The sequence below is a fragment of the Schistocerca gregaria genome, chromosome 3 (genome assembly GCF_023897955.1).
Source record: "Schistocerca gregaria isolate iqSchGreg1 chromosome 3, iqSchGreg1.2, whole genome shotgun sequence".
Lineage (NCBI taxonomy): Eukaryota > Metazoa > Arthropoda > Insecta > Orthoptera > Acrididae > Schistocerca > Schistocerca gregaria.
In genome coordinates this window covers 555646959-555666914 of record NC_064922.1, presented here as the reverse complement: position 1 = coordinate 555666914, position 19956 = coordinate 555646959, and the positions used below count along the sequence as shown (strand labels likewise).

Sequence of the window (19956 nt, the reverse complement as noted above, 5' to 3'; positions counted from 1 at the left end):
AGAGAGAAAAAGTATGTTGCTAAATCATGTGAAGATCAATGTTGTGTTAAAGAAACTGTGGCGAAAACAAAACAATATGTGGTTCCTAACAAGACATTAAAACAGTGAGAGGCATTTCAAAAGATTGTTCATCAATTAGAAGAACAAGCTACAGGTTTGAAGTTCTTCAAACAGAGGACGGAGATAATATTTCTGCAACTAGGCCTAATGTGAACAGTTTAGTGTTACAGGAGAGGCCACAAAGCAAACAGACGGTGGTAGGCCTAAAAAATTCATCCTCCCAACATAACACACAAGAAAAGGCTGTAGGTTTAAGTACTGACAAATCCAGTTTCTTAATGAGCAAAAAAAGTGTAAAGGACATCGTCACAAAAGTATCTAAAACTGAGACTGATAATTATGGATCTGTATTGAAATTATGTGACAGTAACACTGTAGACAGAAGTGTAAATATTAATTATGAAAGCAAGGACACTGTGAAATGTAACATTAATGGAACAAAAAAGATTCTACTGTTGTCATATGCTCAAGGCAGACATTGTGCTTCAATTTTAAGGGAAACTATGGAGTCACAGTTCAGTGTGTCTGCAATAATCAAACTAAATGCATTGTTTGCAAATGTCATCAAGGATGTAGACAAGTTAACAAAAGACTTTACTTTAAATGATGTAATTGTAATTCTTTCAGGCTCAAATGACAGTAAAAAAAAAAAAAAAAAACAAAAAAACAAAAAAAAAAAAAAATTAAATTAAAAAAAATTAAAAAAAAAACCAGCAACTATCTTACAAATACCACAAAAAGATTATGTTCAGTAATTACCAATACCAGAACTGTGATGTGTACAAGTCCCTATCATTATGATAAACCATAAAACAACCAAGCAATCTAAATAGTGCAATAATTGACTTGGAAGGTGTGTACTCCAATGTCAGTGCCTTGGATGTGAATGCTATATTGCTCAGAGGGCACTTTATACATCATGGTACATACTTAAACAGAAGAGGAAAAGCAAACAATGTGCAAACATTGCCATATTAATAAGGTCCTGCTGGAAGGTAAAACATACCTTAAAAACAATGTCACCTAGAAAAAGTAGTGAAGACATTAGAGAATTAGGCCTAGCCATACCAGTAATAGTAGTATTAAATGAAAAACAAGAAACCACAATGGAAATGGTAAATACACTAGGAACAACAGCTACAGTATCAACAACAGAAGTAGTACAACCACCAGATGCCACAACAGAATCACCATCAGGAGCAGAAGTCAGTCAAGCCATAGCAGGAGTTGTGGCTTCAATTCAAAAAGAAGTAACTGCAACAACAGCAGCGGTACAAATATCAGATGCCACAACAGAACCACTATCAGCAGCAGCAGAAACATCAGCAGATAGTCAAGCCACAGTTTCATCTCATAAAGAATTAATCACAATGGAAACTGTGAAATCACCAGCAGCATTAAAAGCAACAGTAGGCATAGTCACAACAGTAGCTGACAATCCACCATCAGACATGGCAGAACCACTACTACTACTACCACCATCACTACCACCAGCAGCAGCAGATGAATCAGCATCATCACTAATCCCAGTAAGAAGACCAAATACTAACAGAGTGAGTAAACGGAAAACAGTGTTTCCCTCCCATCTAAATGATTTTTTACTGGTAGGCCAAAGGGGGAGGAAGATATCAAGGTCAACAGACTCAAGCACAGATCAGACAGTTTTAATGTCCTTCACTGGAATGTACAATGTTTATCTAATAAGTTGGAAGTAGTGGAAGATGTCGTACAGACTTACCACATAGATATAGTCTGTTTCGTAGAACACTGGTTGAAGTATGATGAAATAGATCTATTCTGCTATGAGGGCTACAACCTAGCTGTCAAATATTGCAGAACTAATAAAAATCATGGTGTGTGTGTGATATTTCTTAAAAAAAAAGGGATTAAATATGGACCAATAGCAAAAGTTAAAGCATTATCTTTAGAAATTTTCTGTGAAATTGCAGCTGTTAGATTGTTGTTGTTGTGGTCTTAAGTCCTGAGACTGGTTTGATGCAGCTCTCCATGCTACCCTATCTCGTGCAAGCTTCTTCATCTCCCAGTACTTACTGCAACCTACATCCTTCTGAATCTGCTTAGTGTATTCATCTCTTGGTCTCCCTCTACGATTTTTACCCTCCATGCTGCCTTCCAATGCTAAATTTGTGATTCCCTGATGTCTCAGAACATGTTCTGCCAATCAGTCCCTTCTTCTTGTCAAGTTGTACCACAAACTCCCTCTTCTCCCCAATTCTATTCAATACCTCCTCATTAATTATGTGATCTACACATCTAATCTTCAGCATTCTTCTGTAGCACCACATATCGAAAGCTTCTATTCTCTTCTTGTCCAAACTATTTATTGTTCATGTTTCACTTCCATACATGGCTACACTCCATACAAATACTTTCAGAAATGACTTCCTAACACTTAAACTGCTGTTCCAAATCCTGTACAGTTGTAGCTTTGTACTCAACTAAGACTGGTGGCAATTTAATAGATGATTTTGTTAACAAGTTAGTGTCTTTATGTGAGACAGTCTGTAAGTATAAGTGTAGGATAATAATCTGCGGAGATTTCAATTTGAATTTTCAGTTGTCCACTATCTATATAACTCATATGTAAGTAATTTATTAAATTCTTTTGGTCTTTATATGACAACCACTGAAATAACAAGGCCACATTATAAAGGTAAAGGTACCTGTATTGACAATATAGTTGTATCAAATGAGTAAATGCGCCTCAAGTCAGAGATAATTAAGACCTGGTATCTGACAACTGGCTACTATTTCTCAGAACAGATATAACAAGAAATTGTAACACTGACTCAGACCACGTGGCAGGAAAGAAAGTATGAGTGGTTAATTATGATAATCTAAATATGTTTAAGTATCATACAAATAAAAGTAATTGGTTGCAGGTTTATTGAGAACATGCAATAGATAAAAGGGTGGGAGATCTCATATCAACTCTTTCTGTATATGCTAAGATGTCCTTGGCCATTAAGTTATTAAATAATAAAAAGGCATTTAGAGTAAATAAGGTCCAGGATGAAAGGGTGTTGAAGATCAAGAGGGAGTGTGATCAATATTATGACTGGTATAGAAGTACAGGTTCTCAAGTAATTAAAAACATGCTCACAGTGAAAAAGTAAAGATTAAGACATGTCTTAAAGGAAGCTAGGTGTAAAAAAATGAAGATATAATACTAACATCTGAAAATGAGACATGTGCAATCTGGAAGATCATTAATAGTCAGTGCAATAGGAAAATGACTTCACAGGCTGAAAGCAGTAATCTGAATGCTGCACAGTTAAATACAATCTTCACTGAGAAGGTGCAAGAAACAATAAAGGTGATTGGCAGTTTCAATATAACCACTGACCACAATTTTACCTGAGAAACACCACAAAAGCTGAAAATACATTTAGCTTTAAACTGGTCAAGGTCCGGGATGTTACAAATACATTGAAAAAAAATGAAAAACAGTTTCAGTAATGACGTTTGTGGTTTAAGTTCAGCCATGTTTAAGTTTGATCCAGTTCAATTGCCAGAATTGATAACACGTGTAGTAAATACTTGTATATTGGAGGCTCAGTTCCCAAAGGCACTAAAATTTGTTAAAGTCACTCCAATACACAAAAAAGGCAGCCTCTCAAGTTGTGATAATTGTACGCCTGTTTCAATTGTGCCAATCTTGTCTAAAGTGTCAGAAGCTATACTAAATAATCAAATAGTAAAATACTTTGAAGAAAACAAAATCTTCACTGATAGTCAATTTGGCTTCAGATCATGGTTAGGAACTGTTAAATCTGCCTTATCACTTTTAACAAAATGTGTGAAGCAACTAGAAAGCAAGCTAGTGGTTCAGAATAAACTCTTTGATTTATCAAAAGCTTTCGACAGTGTGTCTCACGAAATCTTATTGAACAAACTGCAATTCTATGGCTTTACAGGGAGTGCTCTGGAACTGACAAGACTTATCTAAGTGACAGAGTGCAGAAGGTGGTTTTTAATGGTGATTAATCAGGGATTATTTACCTGTGGGTATGGGTGTCCCACAAGGTTCTGTACTTGGCCCAAGTCTATTTATTACTTATATAAATGGCTTACTATGTAACACAGTTGGGCTGTCAACTAGGACTTATTTATTTGCAGATGATCTTGCAGTATGTATAGCTGCAGAAACAGCACAGAAGGTGAAATATGAAGCAGACCAGTGCACTGTCAAAGTGTAAAGCTAATTCCATTTGTGTCAACCTAAAAAAAAGACGTGTGTGCATCGTGGAATAATAACACTGAATTTGAGAGCAGAGCTCAAATGCTGTTAATTTCATTGGAATCCCAATTGATTCAAAATTATCCTGGAGCAGCCATATAGAAAAAGTGGGAAGCAACATTAACAAAGGAATATTTGCTCTAAGGAAGCTTCATCTTTGTCTAAATGTGTCAGCACTTAAAGTGGTTCATTTTGCTTTATTACAGTCACATTTTCTATGGCACAATAATGTGCAGATATCAAAGCAAGGCAGCTAATTTTTTCAAACTACAGAAGAAGGCAATAAGACTGATATGTAGCTTGGCACACAGAGCTCACTGTGTGCCAAGCCTTAAAAAATTACAGATTATGACCCTACCATCAATATTCATACTACAGGAAAACTATTACTGTTATCAACAGTATGACATGTGGCATAATTATAACACTAGAAACAAGCAGGACATAGTTTTTTTTCCAATGTAACTATAAAAATACACAAAAGTGCTTCCTATACAAGTCCATAAAATGTTTTAATGCCATACCCCAAAATATCACTGATCTTCCAAGTCAACAATTAAAAAAAGTAAAAGAACTTATTCTTGGGCTCAGCATTTATAAAACTGATGAATTTTTAAGAGAGGCAAAGAATATGGTTATGACTACACTTTATGTGATCAGTTTGTATATGCTTCTATATCTGAGTAAGTCTGTAATTGGCTAAATTTGCTATGCAATACTAGTTTGTACCAGAAGTTTCTCTGTTTTGTATGTGTGTAAAGGTACTATAATTACTTTTGGAATATTTATATTGTGTAATATTTTTCTTGTTTTTGTAATTATTTATGTAACATTTATACTGTGTAATATTGACTTTTGTAATGCCTCAGATAATCTCTGAGGTCTCTCCAACAATAAAAATCAAAATCAAATCAAATCAAATATGTATGCTTTGACTGGTTACAATAATAGTGTCATCTGCAAAATGTACTATGTCTACTTTTTGTACATTATATGGAAGATTGTTTACATACATGAGGAACAATTGTGGACCTAGGATTGAGCCTTGGGGGACCCCATGCATGACTGCTCCACAGTCACAGTAATGTCCCTGGACTACCTTGGTTGAACTACTAAGTGCAGCTTTCTGCATTCTTTTGGTTAGATATGATGTTATCCATTGGTTAACTGTAAAATCAGTCCCATAAACCTTCAGTTTATCTAGGAAAGATATGAAACAATTTCAGAGACTTTACTGGTCTCATTGTTGTTCTTGTTGTTGTGGTCTTCAGTCCGGAGCCTGGTTGGATGCAGCACTCCATGCTACTCTAACCTGTGCAAGTTTCTACATCTCCCAGTACCAACTGCAGCCTACATCCTTCAGACTCTGCTTAGTGTATTCATCTCTTGGTCTCTCTCTATGATTTTTACCCTCCACGCTGCTCTCCAGTACTAAGTTGGTGATCCCTTTATGCCTCAGAATGTGTCCTACCAACTGATCCCTTCTTCTAGTCAAGTTGTGACACAAGCTCCCTCTTCTCCCCAATTCTATTCAATACCTCCTCATTAGTTATGTGATCTCCATACAAATACTTTTAGAAATGACTTCCTGACACTTAAATCTATACCTAATGTTAACAAATTTCTCTTCTTCAGAAACACTTCCCTTCCCATTGCCAGTCTACATTTTATATCCTCTCTACTTCGACCATCATCAATTATTTTGCTCCCCAAATAGCAAAACTCCTTTACTCCTTTAAGTGTCTCATTTCCTAATCTAATTCCCTCAGCATCACCCGACTTAATTCGACTACATTCCATTATCCTTGTTTTGCTTTTGTTGATGTTCATCTTATACCCTCCTTTCAAGATACTGTCCATTTCGTTCAACAGTTCTTCCAAGTCCTTTGCTGTCTCTAACAGAACTACAATGTCATCGGCGAACCTCAAAGTTTTTATTTCTTCTTCATGGATTTTAATACATATTCTGAACTTTTATTTTGTTTCCTGTACTGCTGGCTCAATATACAGATTGAATAGCATTGGGGAGAGGGTACAACCCTGTCTCACTCCCTTCCCAACCACTGCTTCCCTTTCATGTCCCTCGACTCTTATAACTGCCATCTGGTTTCTGTACATACTGTAAATAGCCTTTCGCTCCCTGTATTTTACCCCTGGCACCTTCAGAATATGAAAGAGAGTATTCCAGTCAACACTGTCAAAAGCTTTCTCTAAGCCTACAAATGCTAGAAACGTAGGTTTACCTTTTCTTAATCTAGCTTCTAAGCTAAGTTGTAGGGTCAGTATTGCCTCACGTGTTCCAACATTTCTGCGGGATCCAAACCGATCTCCCCAAGGTAGGCTTCTACCAGCTTTTCCATTCGTCTGTAAAGAATTCGCGTTAGTATTTTGCAGCTGTGACTTATTAAACTGATAGTTCGGTAATTTTCACATCTGTCAACACTTGCTTTCTTTGGGATTGCAATTATTATATTCTTCTTGAAGTCTGAGGGAATTTCACCTGTCTCATACATCTTGCTCACCAGATGGTAGAGTTTTGTCAGGAATGGCTCTCCCAAGGCTGTCAGTAGTTCTAAAGGAATGTTGTCTACTTCCGGGGCCTTGTTTCGACTTAGGTCCTTCAGTGCTCTGTCAAACTCCTCATGCAGTATCATATCTCCCATATCATCTTTATCTACATCCTCTTCCATTTCCATAATATTGTCCTCAAGTACATCACCCCTGTATAGACCCTCTATATACTCCTTCCACCTTTCTGCTTTCCCTTCTTTGCTTAGAACTGTGTTTCCATCTGAGCTCTTGATATTCATGCAAGTGGTTCTCTTTTCTCCAAAGGTCTCTTTAATTTTCCTGTAGGCAGTATCTATCTTACACCTAGTGAGATAAACCTCTACATCCTTACATTTGTCCTTTAGCCATCCCCACTTGGCCATTTTGCACTTCCTGTCAATCTCATTTTTGAGACGTTTGTATTCCTTTTTGCCTGCTCCACATGCTGCATTTATGTATTTTCTCCTTTCATCAATTAAATTCAGTATCTCTTCTGTTACCCAAGGATTTATACTAGCCCTCGTCTTTTTACCTAATTTATTCTCTGCTGCCTTCACTATTTCATTCCTCATTCTTCTTCTATTGCATTTCTTTCCCCCATTCCTGTCAATTGTTCCCTTATGCTCTCCCTGAAACTCTGTACAACCTCTTGTTCTTTCAGTTTATACATGTCCCGTCTCCTTAAATTCCCAACTTTTTGCAGTTTCTTCAGTTTTAATCTACAATTCATAACGAATTGATTGTGGTCAGAGTCGACATCTGCCCCTGGAAATGTATAACAATTTAAAATCTGGTTCCTAAGTCTCTGTCTTACCATTATATAATCTATCTGAAACCTTCTAGTATCTCCAGGGTTCTTCCATGTATACAACCTTCTTTCATGATTCTTGAACCAAGTGTTAGCTATCATCAAGTTATGCTCTGTGAAAAATTCTACCAGCAGCTTCCTCTTTCATTTCTTAGCCCCAATCCATATTCACCTACTATGTTTCCTTCTCTTCCTTTTCCTACTGTTGAATTCCAGTCACCCATGACTATTAAATTTTTGTCTCCCTTCACTACCTGAATAATTCCTTTTATCTCATCATACATTTCATCAATTTCTTCATCATCTGCAGAGCTAGTTGGCATATAAACTTGTACTACTGTAGTAGGCGTGGGCTTTGCATCTATCTTGGCCACAATAATGCGTTCACTATGCTGTTTGTAGTAGCTTACTCGCACTCCTATTCTTTTTAATTCATTATTAAACCTACTCCTGCATTACCCCTATTTGATTTTGTATTTATAACCCTGTATTCACCTGACCAAAAGTCTTGTTCCTCCTGCCACCGAACTTCACTAATTCCCACTATATCTAACTTTAACCTATACATTCCCCTTTTTAAATTTTCTAACCTACCTGCCCGATTAAGGGCTCTGACATTCCACACTCCGGTCCGTAGAATGCTACTTTTCTTTCTCCTGATAATGATGTCCTCTTTAGTAGTCCCTGCTCGGAGATCCAAATGGGGGACTATTTTACCTCTGGAATATTTTACCCAAGGTAGACTGGAGCAGTAGTGAGAATTTGGATCAAGGAGGGAGGCACAGCAGGGTAATCCATACAACTGTGTGAACTGCTGTGCTAAGGTGGCTTAGTGGCGAACACATCTGCCTAGAAAGCAGAGATTCAAGTTCCATTGCCAGCCTCAGTACACATTTTCACTTGCCACTTCAGTCTATAAACATAAAATTTATCTAGGAGAATACCATGATTCACATCATCAAATGCCTTACATTTGTCATAAAAAATACCAACTGGCACTATTTTATTATTTAATCCTCAGAAAATTTGGTGAGATAGCATGTAAATGGCATTCTTAGTAGAGCAGCTGTTCTGAAATGCAAAGAGCATATTATTGCTACTCAGGTGAGATACTATTATAGAATATATCATCTTCTCAGGGGTTTAACAATGGCTTATTTCAGTCTCTGTGGAAATACACCTAGAGTTAGCGATGTATTACATATTTCAGATGACATTGGGTTCATCATTTGGGAACAAACCTTTTGTACTGTATTGGAATCACTATCAAAACTTGATGAGCTTCCAATTTTGAAAGAATGTAAGAATTTTAGAAGGAGAAATAGGTGACACATTCATATGAATGACTTTTATAAGAGTTGGGTTTTTAACATACTGCTGTAATTTTTCTCTTGAACTAGTTGTCCCTATGATTTCTACCATATTTAAGAAATGATTATTAAATTTATTTACTAGCTGTGACTCATCAGTTATAGTCCTTCCATTCAGTTCAATAGTGATGTCATCCTTTTCATAGTCGGTTCGCCTGTCTCTTGTTTCACAACATTCCATGTAGACTTAAATCTGTTGCCAGAATGACTGATTTCTGACATTAAATATATGTTCCTTGTTTTTCAATAATTTCCCTTGGTAATTTCAAGTAGTTTTTTAGTGTGCAACTACTGAACAGCCTCTACTTCTTCTTGGGAACAAATACATTTCCCTTTTCCTTTCACTTTGATACATCTAGTGATCCATGGTTTTTTACATGGTTGTTTAATGTCCTTTCTGATTAGCTTATGAGGGAAGCTATTTTCAAATAATGATATGAATTTGCATGGACCCGATTACATTTTATGTTAGTATTTGGTTCATTATAAACTACATCCCAGGTCATCTCTTGTGACTATTCTTAAAAACATTTGTCCCGGGGTCAATGATTATTGTAACAGATTTTCACTGAGGAGTATCCCTAGCGTAAGTCACTATCTTATCAACACTAATTAATTGTATGTTATTAGGTAAACAGTCATTTTCTTGCTTTCAGCTTCTCGAAAGAGAACATTATCAATTAGCGTCCTAATGTATTTAGCTGCCTGTGTTGGAAAGTTAATTACTGAGATCCAAATGATGTTTGCTGATCATTCTTCCTATCAGAACCATTTAGAAAATTTGCATTGATGTAACTACAGACTGTTAACTGCTTGATGATGTCTGACAAACAGCATATTACAGAATCCCGATTCTTCACAGTGTTCTTGCTTCCTTGTAACCTGCTACAATGTACGTATCAGAAATATTAAATGGACAGCTAATTTACTCAGCATTTCTTCTAAACAGTATGAGTGTTATTATTCACTTTCTTATGTATCATCCAAAAATGAAAGCTGATGTATTACACAGAGGAGAAGATTTCACCATTTTCCTTAGACAGTATATGCTACATAGGAGAAATAGAGAATATGCCTATGTCATATAATCTTTACCTGCAACCAAACCCCTTTCCAGAAGACCATCATTTCTCTCAATTAACATTGCACCAGATGTCAATGCCACAGACAGGAAGAAAATGATCCTGTGGATAGAAAGAAAAATAAAATAAATGTAAGCATGAGTGTGCACTTTGATTATTTGTCAACTTATGTTTTACAACAAAAATAATCCATTTTTTGAATATATAATGCAAGTTGATCAAGTTGATAGATAAAAGAATCTGCTAGCCAAGTGGTGGCAGGAGAGTGTGTTCCCCTGCCACCACTTGGTGTGCACAAATGTTTTATGTTATTTTAAATATGTTCGTTGTTGTTGTTGTTGTTGTCTTCAGTCCTGAGACTGGTTTGATGCAGCTCTCCATGCTACTCTATCCTGTGCAAGCTGCTTCATCTCCCAGTACCTACTGCAACCTACATCCTTCTGAATCTGCTTAGTGTACTCATCTCTCGGTCTCCCTCTACGATTTTTACCCTCCACGCTGCCCTCCAATGCTAAATTTGTGATCCCTTGATGCCTCAAAACATGTCCTACCAACCGATCCCTTCTTCTAGTCAAGTTGTGCCACAAACTTCTCTTCTCCCCAATCCTATTCAATACCTCCTCATTAGTTACGTGATCTATCCACCTTATCTTCAGTATTCTTCTGTAGCACCACATTTCGAAAGCTTCTATTCTCTTCTTGTCCAAACTAGTTATCGTCCATGTTTCACTTCCATACATGGCTACACTCCAAACAAATACTTTCAGAAACGACTTCCTGATACATAAATCTATATTCGATGTTAACAAATTTCTCTTCTTCAGAAACGCTTTCCTTGCCATTGCCAGTCTACATTTTATATCCTCTCTACTTCGACCATCATCAGTTATTTTACTTCCTAAATAGCAAAACTCCTTTACTACTTTAAGTGTCTCATTTCCTAATCTAATTCCCTCAGCATCACCCGATTTAATTTGACTACATTCCATTATCCTCGTTTTGCTTTTGTTAATGTTCATCTTATATCCTCCTTTCAAGACACTGTCCATTCCGTTCAACTGCTCTTCCAAGTCCTTTGCCGTCTCTGACAGAATTACAGTGTCATCGGCGAACCTCAAAGTTTTTACTTCGTCTCCATGAATTTTAATACCTATTCCAAATTTTTCTTTTGTTTCCTTTACTGCTTGCTCAATATACAGATTGAATAACATCGGGGAGAGGCTACAACCCTGTCTCACTCCTTTCCCAACCACTGCTTCCCTTTCATGCCCCTCAACTCCTATTACTGCCATCTGGTTTCTGTACAAATTATAAATAGCCTTTCACTCCCTATATTTTACCCCTGCCACCTTCAGAATTTGAAAGAGAGTATTCCAGTCAACACTGTCTAAAGCTTTCTCTAAGTCTACAAATGCTAGAAACGTAGGTTTGCCTTTTCTTAATCTTTCTTCTAAGATAAGTCGTAAGGTCAGTATTGCCTCACGTGTTCCAACATTTCTACGGAATCCAAACTGATCCTCCCCGAGGTCTGCATCTACCAGTTTTTCCATTCGTCTGTAAAGAATTCGCGTTAGTATTTTGCAGCCGTGGCTTATTAAACTGATAGTTCGGTAATTTTCACATCTGTCAGCACCTGCTTTCTTTGGGATTGGAATTATTATATTCTTCTTGAAGTCTGAGGGTATTTCGCCTGTCTCATACATCTTGCTCACCAGATGGTAGAGTTTTGTCATGACTGGCTCTCCCAAGGCCGTCAGTAGTTCTAATGGAATGTTGTCTACTCCGGGGGCCTTGTTTCGACTCAGGTCTTTCAGTGCTCTGTCAAACTCTTCACGCAGTATCATATCTCCCATTTCGTCTTCATCTACATCCTCTTCTATTTCCATAATATTGTCCTCAAGTACATCGCCCTTGTATAAACCTTCTATATACTCCTTCCACCTTTCTGCCTTCCCTTCTTTGCTTAGAACTGGGCTGCCATCTGAGCTCTTGATATTCATACACGTGGTTCTCTTCTCTCCACAGGTCTCTTTAATTTTCCTGTAGGCAGTATCTATCTTACCCCTAGTGAGATAAGCTTCTACATCCTTACATTTGTCCTCTAGCCATCCCTGTTTAGCCATTTTGCACTTCCTGTCGATCTCATTTTTGAGACGTTTGTATTCCTTTTTGCCTGCTTCATTTACTGCATTTTTATATTTTCTCCTTTCATCAATTAAATTCAATATTTCTTCTGTTACCCAAGGATTTCTAGCAGCCCTCGTCTTTGTACCTACTTTATCCTCTGCTGCCTTCACTACTACATCCCTCAGAGCTACCCATTCTTCTTCTACTGTATTTCTTTCCCCTATTCCTGTCAATTGTTCCCTTATGCTCTCTTTGAAACTCTGTACAACCTCTGGTTCTTTCAGTTTATCCAGGTCCCATCTCCTTAATTTCCCACATTTTTGCAGTTTCTTCAGTTTTAATCTACAGGTCATAACCAATAGATTGTCGTCAGAGTCCACATCTGCCCCTGGAAATGTCTTACAACTTAAAACCTGGTTCCTAAATCTCTGTTTTACCATTATATAATCTATCTGATACCTTTTAGTATCTCCAGGGTTCTTCCACGTATACAACCTTCTTTCATGATTCTTAAACCAAGTGTTAGCTATGATTAAGTTGTGCTCTGTGCAAAATTCTACTAGGCGGCTTCCTCTTTCATTTCTTAGCCCCAATCCATATTCACCTACTATGTTTCCTTCTCTCCCTTTTCCTACACTCGAATTCCAGTCACCCATTACTATTAAATTTTCGTCTCCCTTCACTATCTGAATAATTTCTTTTATTTCATCGTACATTTCTTCAATTTCTTCATCATCTGCAGAGCTAGTTGGCATATAAACTTGTACTACTGTAGTAGGTGTGGGCTTCGTATCTATCTTGGCCACAATAATGCGTTCACTATGCTGTTTGTAGTAGCTTACCCGCATTCCTATTTTCCTATTCATTATTAAACCTACTCCTGCATAACCCCTATTTGATTTTGTGTTTATAACCCTTTAGTCACCTGACCAGAAGTCTTGTTCCTCCTGCCACCGAACTTCACTAATTCCCACTATATCTAACTTTAACCTATCCATTTCCCTTTTTAAATTTTCTAACCTACCTGCCCGATTAAGGGATCTGACATTCCACGCTCCGATCCGAAGAACGCCAGTTTTCTTTCTCCTGATAACGACATCCTCCTGAGTAGTCCCCGCCCGGAGATCCGAATGGGGGACTATTTTACCTCCGGAATATTTTACCCAAGAGGATGCCATCATCATTTAATCATACAGTAAAGCTGCATGTCCTCGGGAAAAATTACGGCTGTAGTTTCCCCTTGCTTTCAGCCGTTCGCAGTACCAGCACAGCAAGGCCGTTTTGGTTAATGTTGCAAGGCCAGATCAGTCAATCATCCAGACTGTTGCCCCTGCAACTACTGAAAAGGCTGCTGCCCCTCTTCAGGAACCACACGTTTGTCTGGCCTCTCAACAGATACCCCTCCGTTGTGGTTGCACCTACGGTACGGCCATCTGTATCGCTGAGGCACGCAAGCCTCCCCACCAACGGCAAGGTCCATGGTTCATGGGGGGGGAATATGTTCGTATCTATCTATTCAATTTTTTTAAATAAATTATAGAGTGCAGTAGTCAGTCATCCCTCCTTTTTTTTGGCAAATCCAGATTTCAGTGAGTGCCTAGCCATTATGAATGCACTATTTTCTATTCTTGATACATGTCAGTTGCCTGTTGTTTGGGCATCAGTAGGAGTGAGGGAACTGACACACATCAGGTGTCAGGCCTACTGATGCCCAAACAACAGGGAAATGAGATGTATTGAGACTAGAAAATAGTGCATTCATAATTGCTAGGCACTAGCCAAAATCTGGATTTGCCAAATAAATCCTTGGAAGAAAAGGGGTGACTGATTGCTGCACTCTATATTTTATGAATCGTATCACAGTTGCTGAGTGCACCCACTTTCCTAATGGAAGTTAATCTGATGGACATTCAAATTGGCTTCTTGTTGAACTCCTGATCATACAGGACTGGCCTGGTGGATGAGAACTCGCAATGTGACATCACACACCTAGAATGCCCAGCTCACACCCTGTACTTGCATCAAATTATTCAACTGGAACTGCCAAATGATTACAGTCCTAATACTGCCATCAGAGAACATTCTTGATATGTAGAGTGTGTTTATCCAGCAGTGGGAGGAATATTTGAAAAACTGTGCTGAACACCAGATATATTGTGCATTCTGTGTGCCACCAGTGGAGAGACACCATGCAGTCTAAGTCCCACTCCATAGCTCAGACCAGTTTTCTCATATAGGCTACTTTTTATCCGTATCACTATGTCGTGTCACATTATTTCCAGGGGGCTTAAAGTGCGCAAGTTATCATCATGCCTGTTGTTATCTTGAGGATCTCTAAGATCTCTCATGAACCTATGCTACATATTATTATGACAAAGTAAGAAATGTTAGAATGTGCAGGAAAGTATTTATAAAGGCAGCTTTTAACATTTTCCCATGATATGTCAAATATACACTCCTGGAAATGGCAAAAAGAACACATTGACACCGGTGTGTCAGACCCACCATACTTGCTCCGGACACCGTGAGAGGGCTGTACAAGCAATGATCACACGCATGGCACAGCGGACACACCAGGAACCGCGGTGTTGGCCGTCGAATGGCGCTAGCTGCGCAGCATTTGTGCACTGCCACCGTCAGTGTCACCAGTTTGCCGTGGCATATGGAGCTCCATCGCAGTCTTTAACACTGGTAGCATGCCACGACAGCGTGGACGTGAACTGTATGTGCAGTTGACGGACTTTGAGCGAGGGCGTATAGTGGGCATGCGGGAGGCCGGGTGGACGTACTGCCGAATTGCTCAACACGTGGGGCGTGAGGTCTCCACAGTACATCGATGTTGTCGCCAGTGGTCGGCAGAAGGTGCACGTGCCCGTCGACCTGGGACCGGACCGCAGCGACGCACGGATGCACGCCAAGACCGTAGGATCCTACGCAGTGCCGTAGGGGACCGCACCGCCACTTCCCAGCAAATTAGGGACACTGTTGCTCCTGGGGTATCAGCGAGGACCATTCGCAACCGTCTTCATGAAGCTGGGCTACGGTCCCGCACACCGTTAGGCCATCTTCCGCTCACGCCCCAACATCGTGCAGCCCGCCTCCAGTGGTGTCGCAACAGGTGTGAATGGAGGGACGAATGGAGACGTGTCATCTTCAGCGATGAGAGTCACTTCTGCCTTGGTGCCAATGATGGTCGTATGCGTGTTTGGGGCCGTGCAGGTGAGCGCCACAATCAGGACTGCATATGACCGATGCACACAGGGCCAACACCCGGCATCATGGTGTGGGGAGCGATCTCCTACACTGGCCGTACACCTACGGTGATCGTCGAGGGGACACTGAATAGTGCTCAGTACATCCAAACCGTCATCGAACCCATCGTTCTACCATTCCTAGACCGGCAAGGGAACTTGCTGTTCCAACAGGACAATGCACGTCCGCATGTATCCCGTGCCATCCAACGTGCTCTAGAAGGTGTAAGTCAACTACCCTGGCCAGCAAGATCTCCGGATCTGTCCCCCATTGAGCATGTTTGAGACTGGATGAAGCTTCGTCTCACGCGGTCTGCACGTCCAGCACGAACGCTGGTCCAACTGAGGCGCCAGGTGGAAATGGCATGGCAAGCCGTTCCACAGGACTACATCCAGCATCTCTACGATCGTCTCCATGGGAGAATAGCAGCCTGCATTGCTGCGAAAGGTGGATATACGCTGTACTAGTGCCGACATTGTGCATGCTCTGTTGCCTGTGTCTATGTGCCTGTGGTTCTGTCAGTGTGATCATGTGATGTATCTGACCCCAGGAATGTGTCAATAAAGTTTCCCCTTCCTGGGACAATGAATTCACGGTGTTCTTATTTCAATTTCCAGGAGTGTAGTTGAAAACCATGAAACCTGGTTGCAGTTTACATGCATCGTGCAGCAGTCTTGTTTGTGAAAATGAAAGAGATCTAGTCAGTGATAAGTTATACAATGAAAATCAGTTTGTGAAACATAAATGTAGTTTTTCTAAATATCCAGTTTTAGTAACAAATTGAAGAGTCCCCAAAAAGTTTTCAAATAATACTTACGTTAAGAGGACTCCAGGAGCAGCAAAGTCTCTGAAGTTTGGAATTATTGCACCATAAACAGGCTTCTCAAACTATGAAACAAGACAATGCAATTATAACGAGTTTTACATCAGTCACAATGCTACATAAAGTTAACAGTAATGGAGAGAAGAGAATAATTTACTTTTCATGTTCAACAAAGCAGGTAACTGCTAGAGCAATGCTGACAAACAATAAACTATGATTACAGCTCCTGATGTCTTAACTTTCGGTTTATTTGGTTACATAATGTAAATGGATGGGTAAAAAATCTACTCACCAGGCAATGGCAGGAAAAGACATATATAAAAGGTATTACGTGTACAAGTTTTTGGAGCCAATGGCTCCTTTTCTAGCAGAAGGGTTGAAGGAGAAGGAAGAGGGGTAAAGGAAAAGTACTGGTGGAAAGAGTCTTTCCTTCTCATCTGAGTCTTTCCTTCTCATCCCACGCAGTAAGTCTCCTCTGACCCCGGGTTCTGGGTGACTTTTTCAAACTCTACCCATTAAATAAGCACCACCAATTCTTTTCCCTTACACCTCTTCTTTCCCCTCCAGCCCTTCTGCCAGAAGGAGTAGCCACTGGCTTTGAAAACTTGCATGCATAATACCTTTTATATGTGTGTTTTCCTGCTGCCACTTGGTGAGTAAATTTTTTATCTATCCAATTACGTTTTCAAAAATGGATTATTTTAGTTTAATTTATTTGAGAGGAAGAACAGGAAAAGTTGCTCAAAATCTTGAATCAGATAGGTTATGGCTGAAGTAAAAGAGTAAAATTGGCATTAATTTCCAAACAAAAGGGGCTTCTATGATTTATACAACTAAATTCCCTCTGAAAGCTACAGAAAATACCAATATTAACTTTGATTTTGTGCAGCTTTGGTGAAACTTTATTGGTGAATTTAACCACAGATTGTTTTGCAGAGTAGCCTATCCATTTCTGAAATGAAAATTATATGTTGTTAATGTGGTATTGTTTTCTGTGCACCCATTTATACAATATTTGCTCTTTCTTTACTTTGATATTCTACTTTCTTTCACATTCTGGAAAGTTTCTTAATATCGCTCTTCTGTTTTTCAGTGTCTTGCTTAGTCTGTTCCTCTATCTCTCCTTCCACCCTAACTTGCCTTTATTGGCTATTAATGCTCCATTTTTATTTTAAGTTTCCCATTTTATTGTGGTTTTTATCTGATCTGTTTTTCTGCCTGTGCACCAGTTACGCTGCTGCCACACATGTTGCTTTACCAATTGTGAGTTTATCTAGTATATTACCTTTTTTTATTAACTACCTTCATTTTAATTCCATATTTTCAAATTTTGAATTTCAGACCCTATGGTATCAGTTATCTTGAAATTTTTATTGTAGGATGCCTTCCTGTCTGGGGCAGTCAACTCTATCACTCTGCTGATTTTATTACCTGCCAACAATTGTTTTGAGAGAGGTTTTATTTTAATATTATTCAGAATGTTAGGTTGTCCATTTAAGTCCAATCTGCATTTGATATGAATAGACTGTGAGTATTTTTACTCATTATTTTTTACATCCTTTCTTAACTTGAGGTATAACAATGTTGTTATTTTATTTTACATCTCTCCCCCCTCCCCTTTTTCTCCAATTCAAATGAATACCTGATGATACAGTTATAAACGGCGAAATTGCTCATTTCAATAAAGAATCATTTAACAGCTGTTGGTCTTCATTTATCAAGATACAGTGTTTCCCAGTTTGCATGATATGCTGTCTTCTCCATGACACACATGATGTTTTCTCATAATTATAATAAAAAATGTATAAGTATCAAATACCCACAGAGACACACATCATCTGTTTCAAATTCTTCTTTTAAAAAGAAAGTAAGCATAGAAGAATGAATAAAAGTATTGCAGTCTTTCATCACTCAGAGTTCTGTTTTGGTATAGCTAGTGAAGCTGCTTGAAAGAGGATAGACTGCTACCCACTGTGCAAATGACATGTTGGGTTGCAGACAGGCATAATGACATGACTGTTACACACTTATCTTTGAGCCAAAGCCTTCTTCATGAAAGAAGGGAAGTCACACACATGCATTCACACAAGCAGGTACACCTCACACACACATGACTACTACCTCTGGCCACCTTAGCTAGCAGTCCAGTTAAAGCAGCTGGAGAGACTTGTCATGTGTGCTTGAGGTGTGCCTGCTTGAGTAAGTATGTGTGACTGTCTTCCTTTCTTTTCTGAAGAAGGCTTTGTCCAAAAACTAAGTGGGTAACAGTCTTGTCGTCATACCTGTCTGCAACTCAACATGTCATCTTTGTGGTGAGTAGCAACCTATCTCCCCCTACCCCCCCTTTTTTTTGCCAAACCAAACTTTCCATTGTTTGGTGAAGCAGTTGGTTTTTCTCTTTTGCTGTTAACTACTGAGTAGATTACTAGGTTCAACTGGTGAAGAATGTAGGATTCAAACTGATAAAATTGTATTAAACCTTCAGAACTTAATCCATGTTTGTTATTAATTTGAAGGCTGGATTCACACTTACCTTCAATGGCGTTTGCGCAAGATGTGGATTATAGTCACAGGCAGAAAGTATATCTTGTGAAAAATCCATTAAGGAGTATACCATATCCCTCCTAAGCATATTACCAATTTGCTGATCTGTCAAAAAACTCTTTATTAGATAACAATTACACTAACTCACTTTCTTAGTTTACTTATTTACTGACTCTCTCTCTCTCCTCTCTCTCTCTCTCTCTCTCTCTCTCTCTCTCTCTCTCTCTCTCTCTCTCTCTCTCTCACACACACACACACACACACACACACAACACATTTTTTGTCTAGTGGATAACTTTGTTGCCTTATGACATGAAGTCTATTCCCATCAGACTGTTCTACAGTAAAATAATCTGGAATAGGATATTTTTAATCTCATGATGTCAATGAAGATGCTGCCTCACTTTAACAGGTATACATGAACCAATTTGCTATAAACTAGTCGTACACCTGGTCAGTTGCTATGTGGGCTGTGTGTGATTTAGTTCAGTTTGGAAGCTTTACAAGTATGCTTGTGTCATCAGCTAACAATAGTTTTTGAATTCCACAGTTAAATGCAGAGGCAAAAGCAGATAGGTGGACAGAGTATATTTTGAAGGCCTCTATGAGAGGGAGGACTTGATGTAAAAGAGCTTTGGGGGACTTAAGATAAAATAAGACAGAAGATATAGATAACAGTCCACCAGAATTTTTAAAACTATGGGAGGAATGTGGCAACAAAACAATTGTTCACATAGGTGTGTAGAATGTATGAGAGTGGCAATACACCATCACACTCTCAGAAAAATACCATCCACCCCTTCTGAAGACAGCAAGAGCTGACCAGTATGAGAATTATTGCACAATCAGCTTAACAGCTAACGCATCCAAGTTGTTGACAAGAATAATATACAGAAGAATGGAAAAGAAAATTGTGGATCAGTTACATGATGATCAGTTTGGCTTTAGGAATGGTAAAGGCACCAAAGAGGCAGTTATGATGTTGCAGCTGATAATGGAAGCAAGACTGAAGAAAAATCAAGACACATTCATAGGATTTGTCTACCTGGAAAAAGTGTTCAACAATGTAAAGTGGAGCA

At 38.8% G+C, this 19956-nt stretch overlaps 1 protein-coding gene across 2 annotated transcripts in view; it reads right to left on the bottom strand.

The window, feature by feature from the left end:
* The window catches only part of LOC126354477 (ABC transporter G family member 23), a 303072-nt gene that overhangs the window by 19029 nt on the left and 264087 nt on the right, over positions 1–19956 (bottom strand). For both annotated transcript variants that reach the window (XM_050004183.1, XM_050004182.1), the window contains 3 exons: positions 18867–18982; positions 16328–16398; positions 10145–10233 (listed from right to left, as the gene is read on the bottom strand). In XM_050004183.1, the coding sequence (XP_049860140.1) occupies positions 10145–10233; positions 16328–16398; positions 18867–18982 (276 nt within the window). The remainder of the gene's footprint in view (positions 1–10144; positions 10234–16327; positions 16399–18866; positions 18983–19956) is intronic.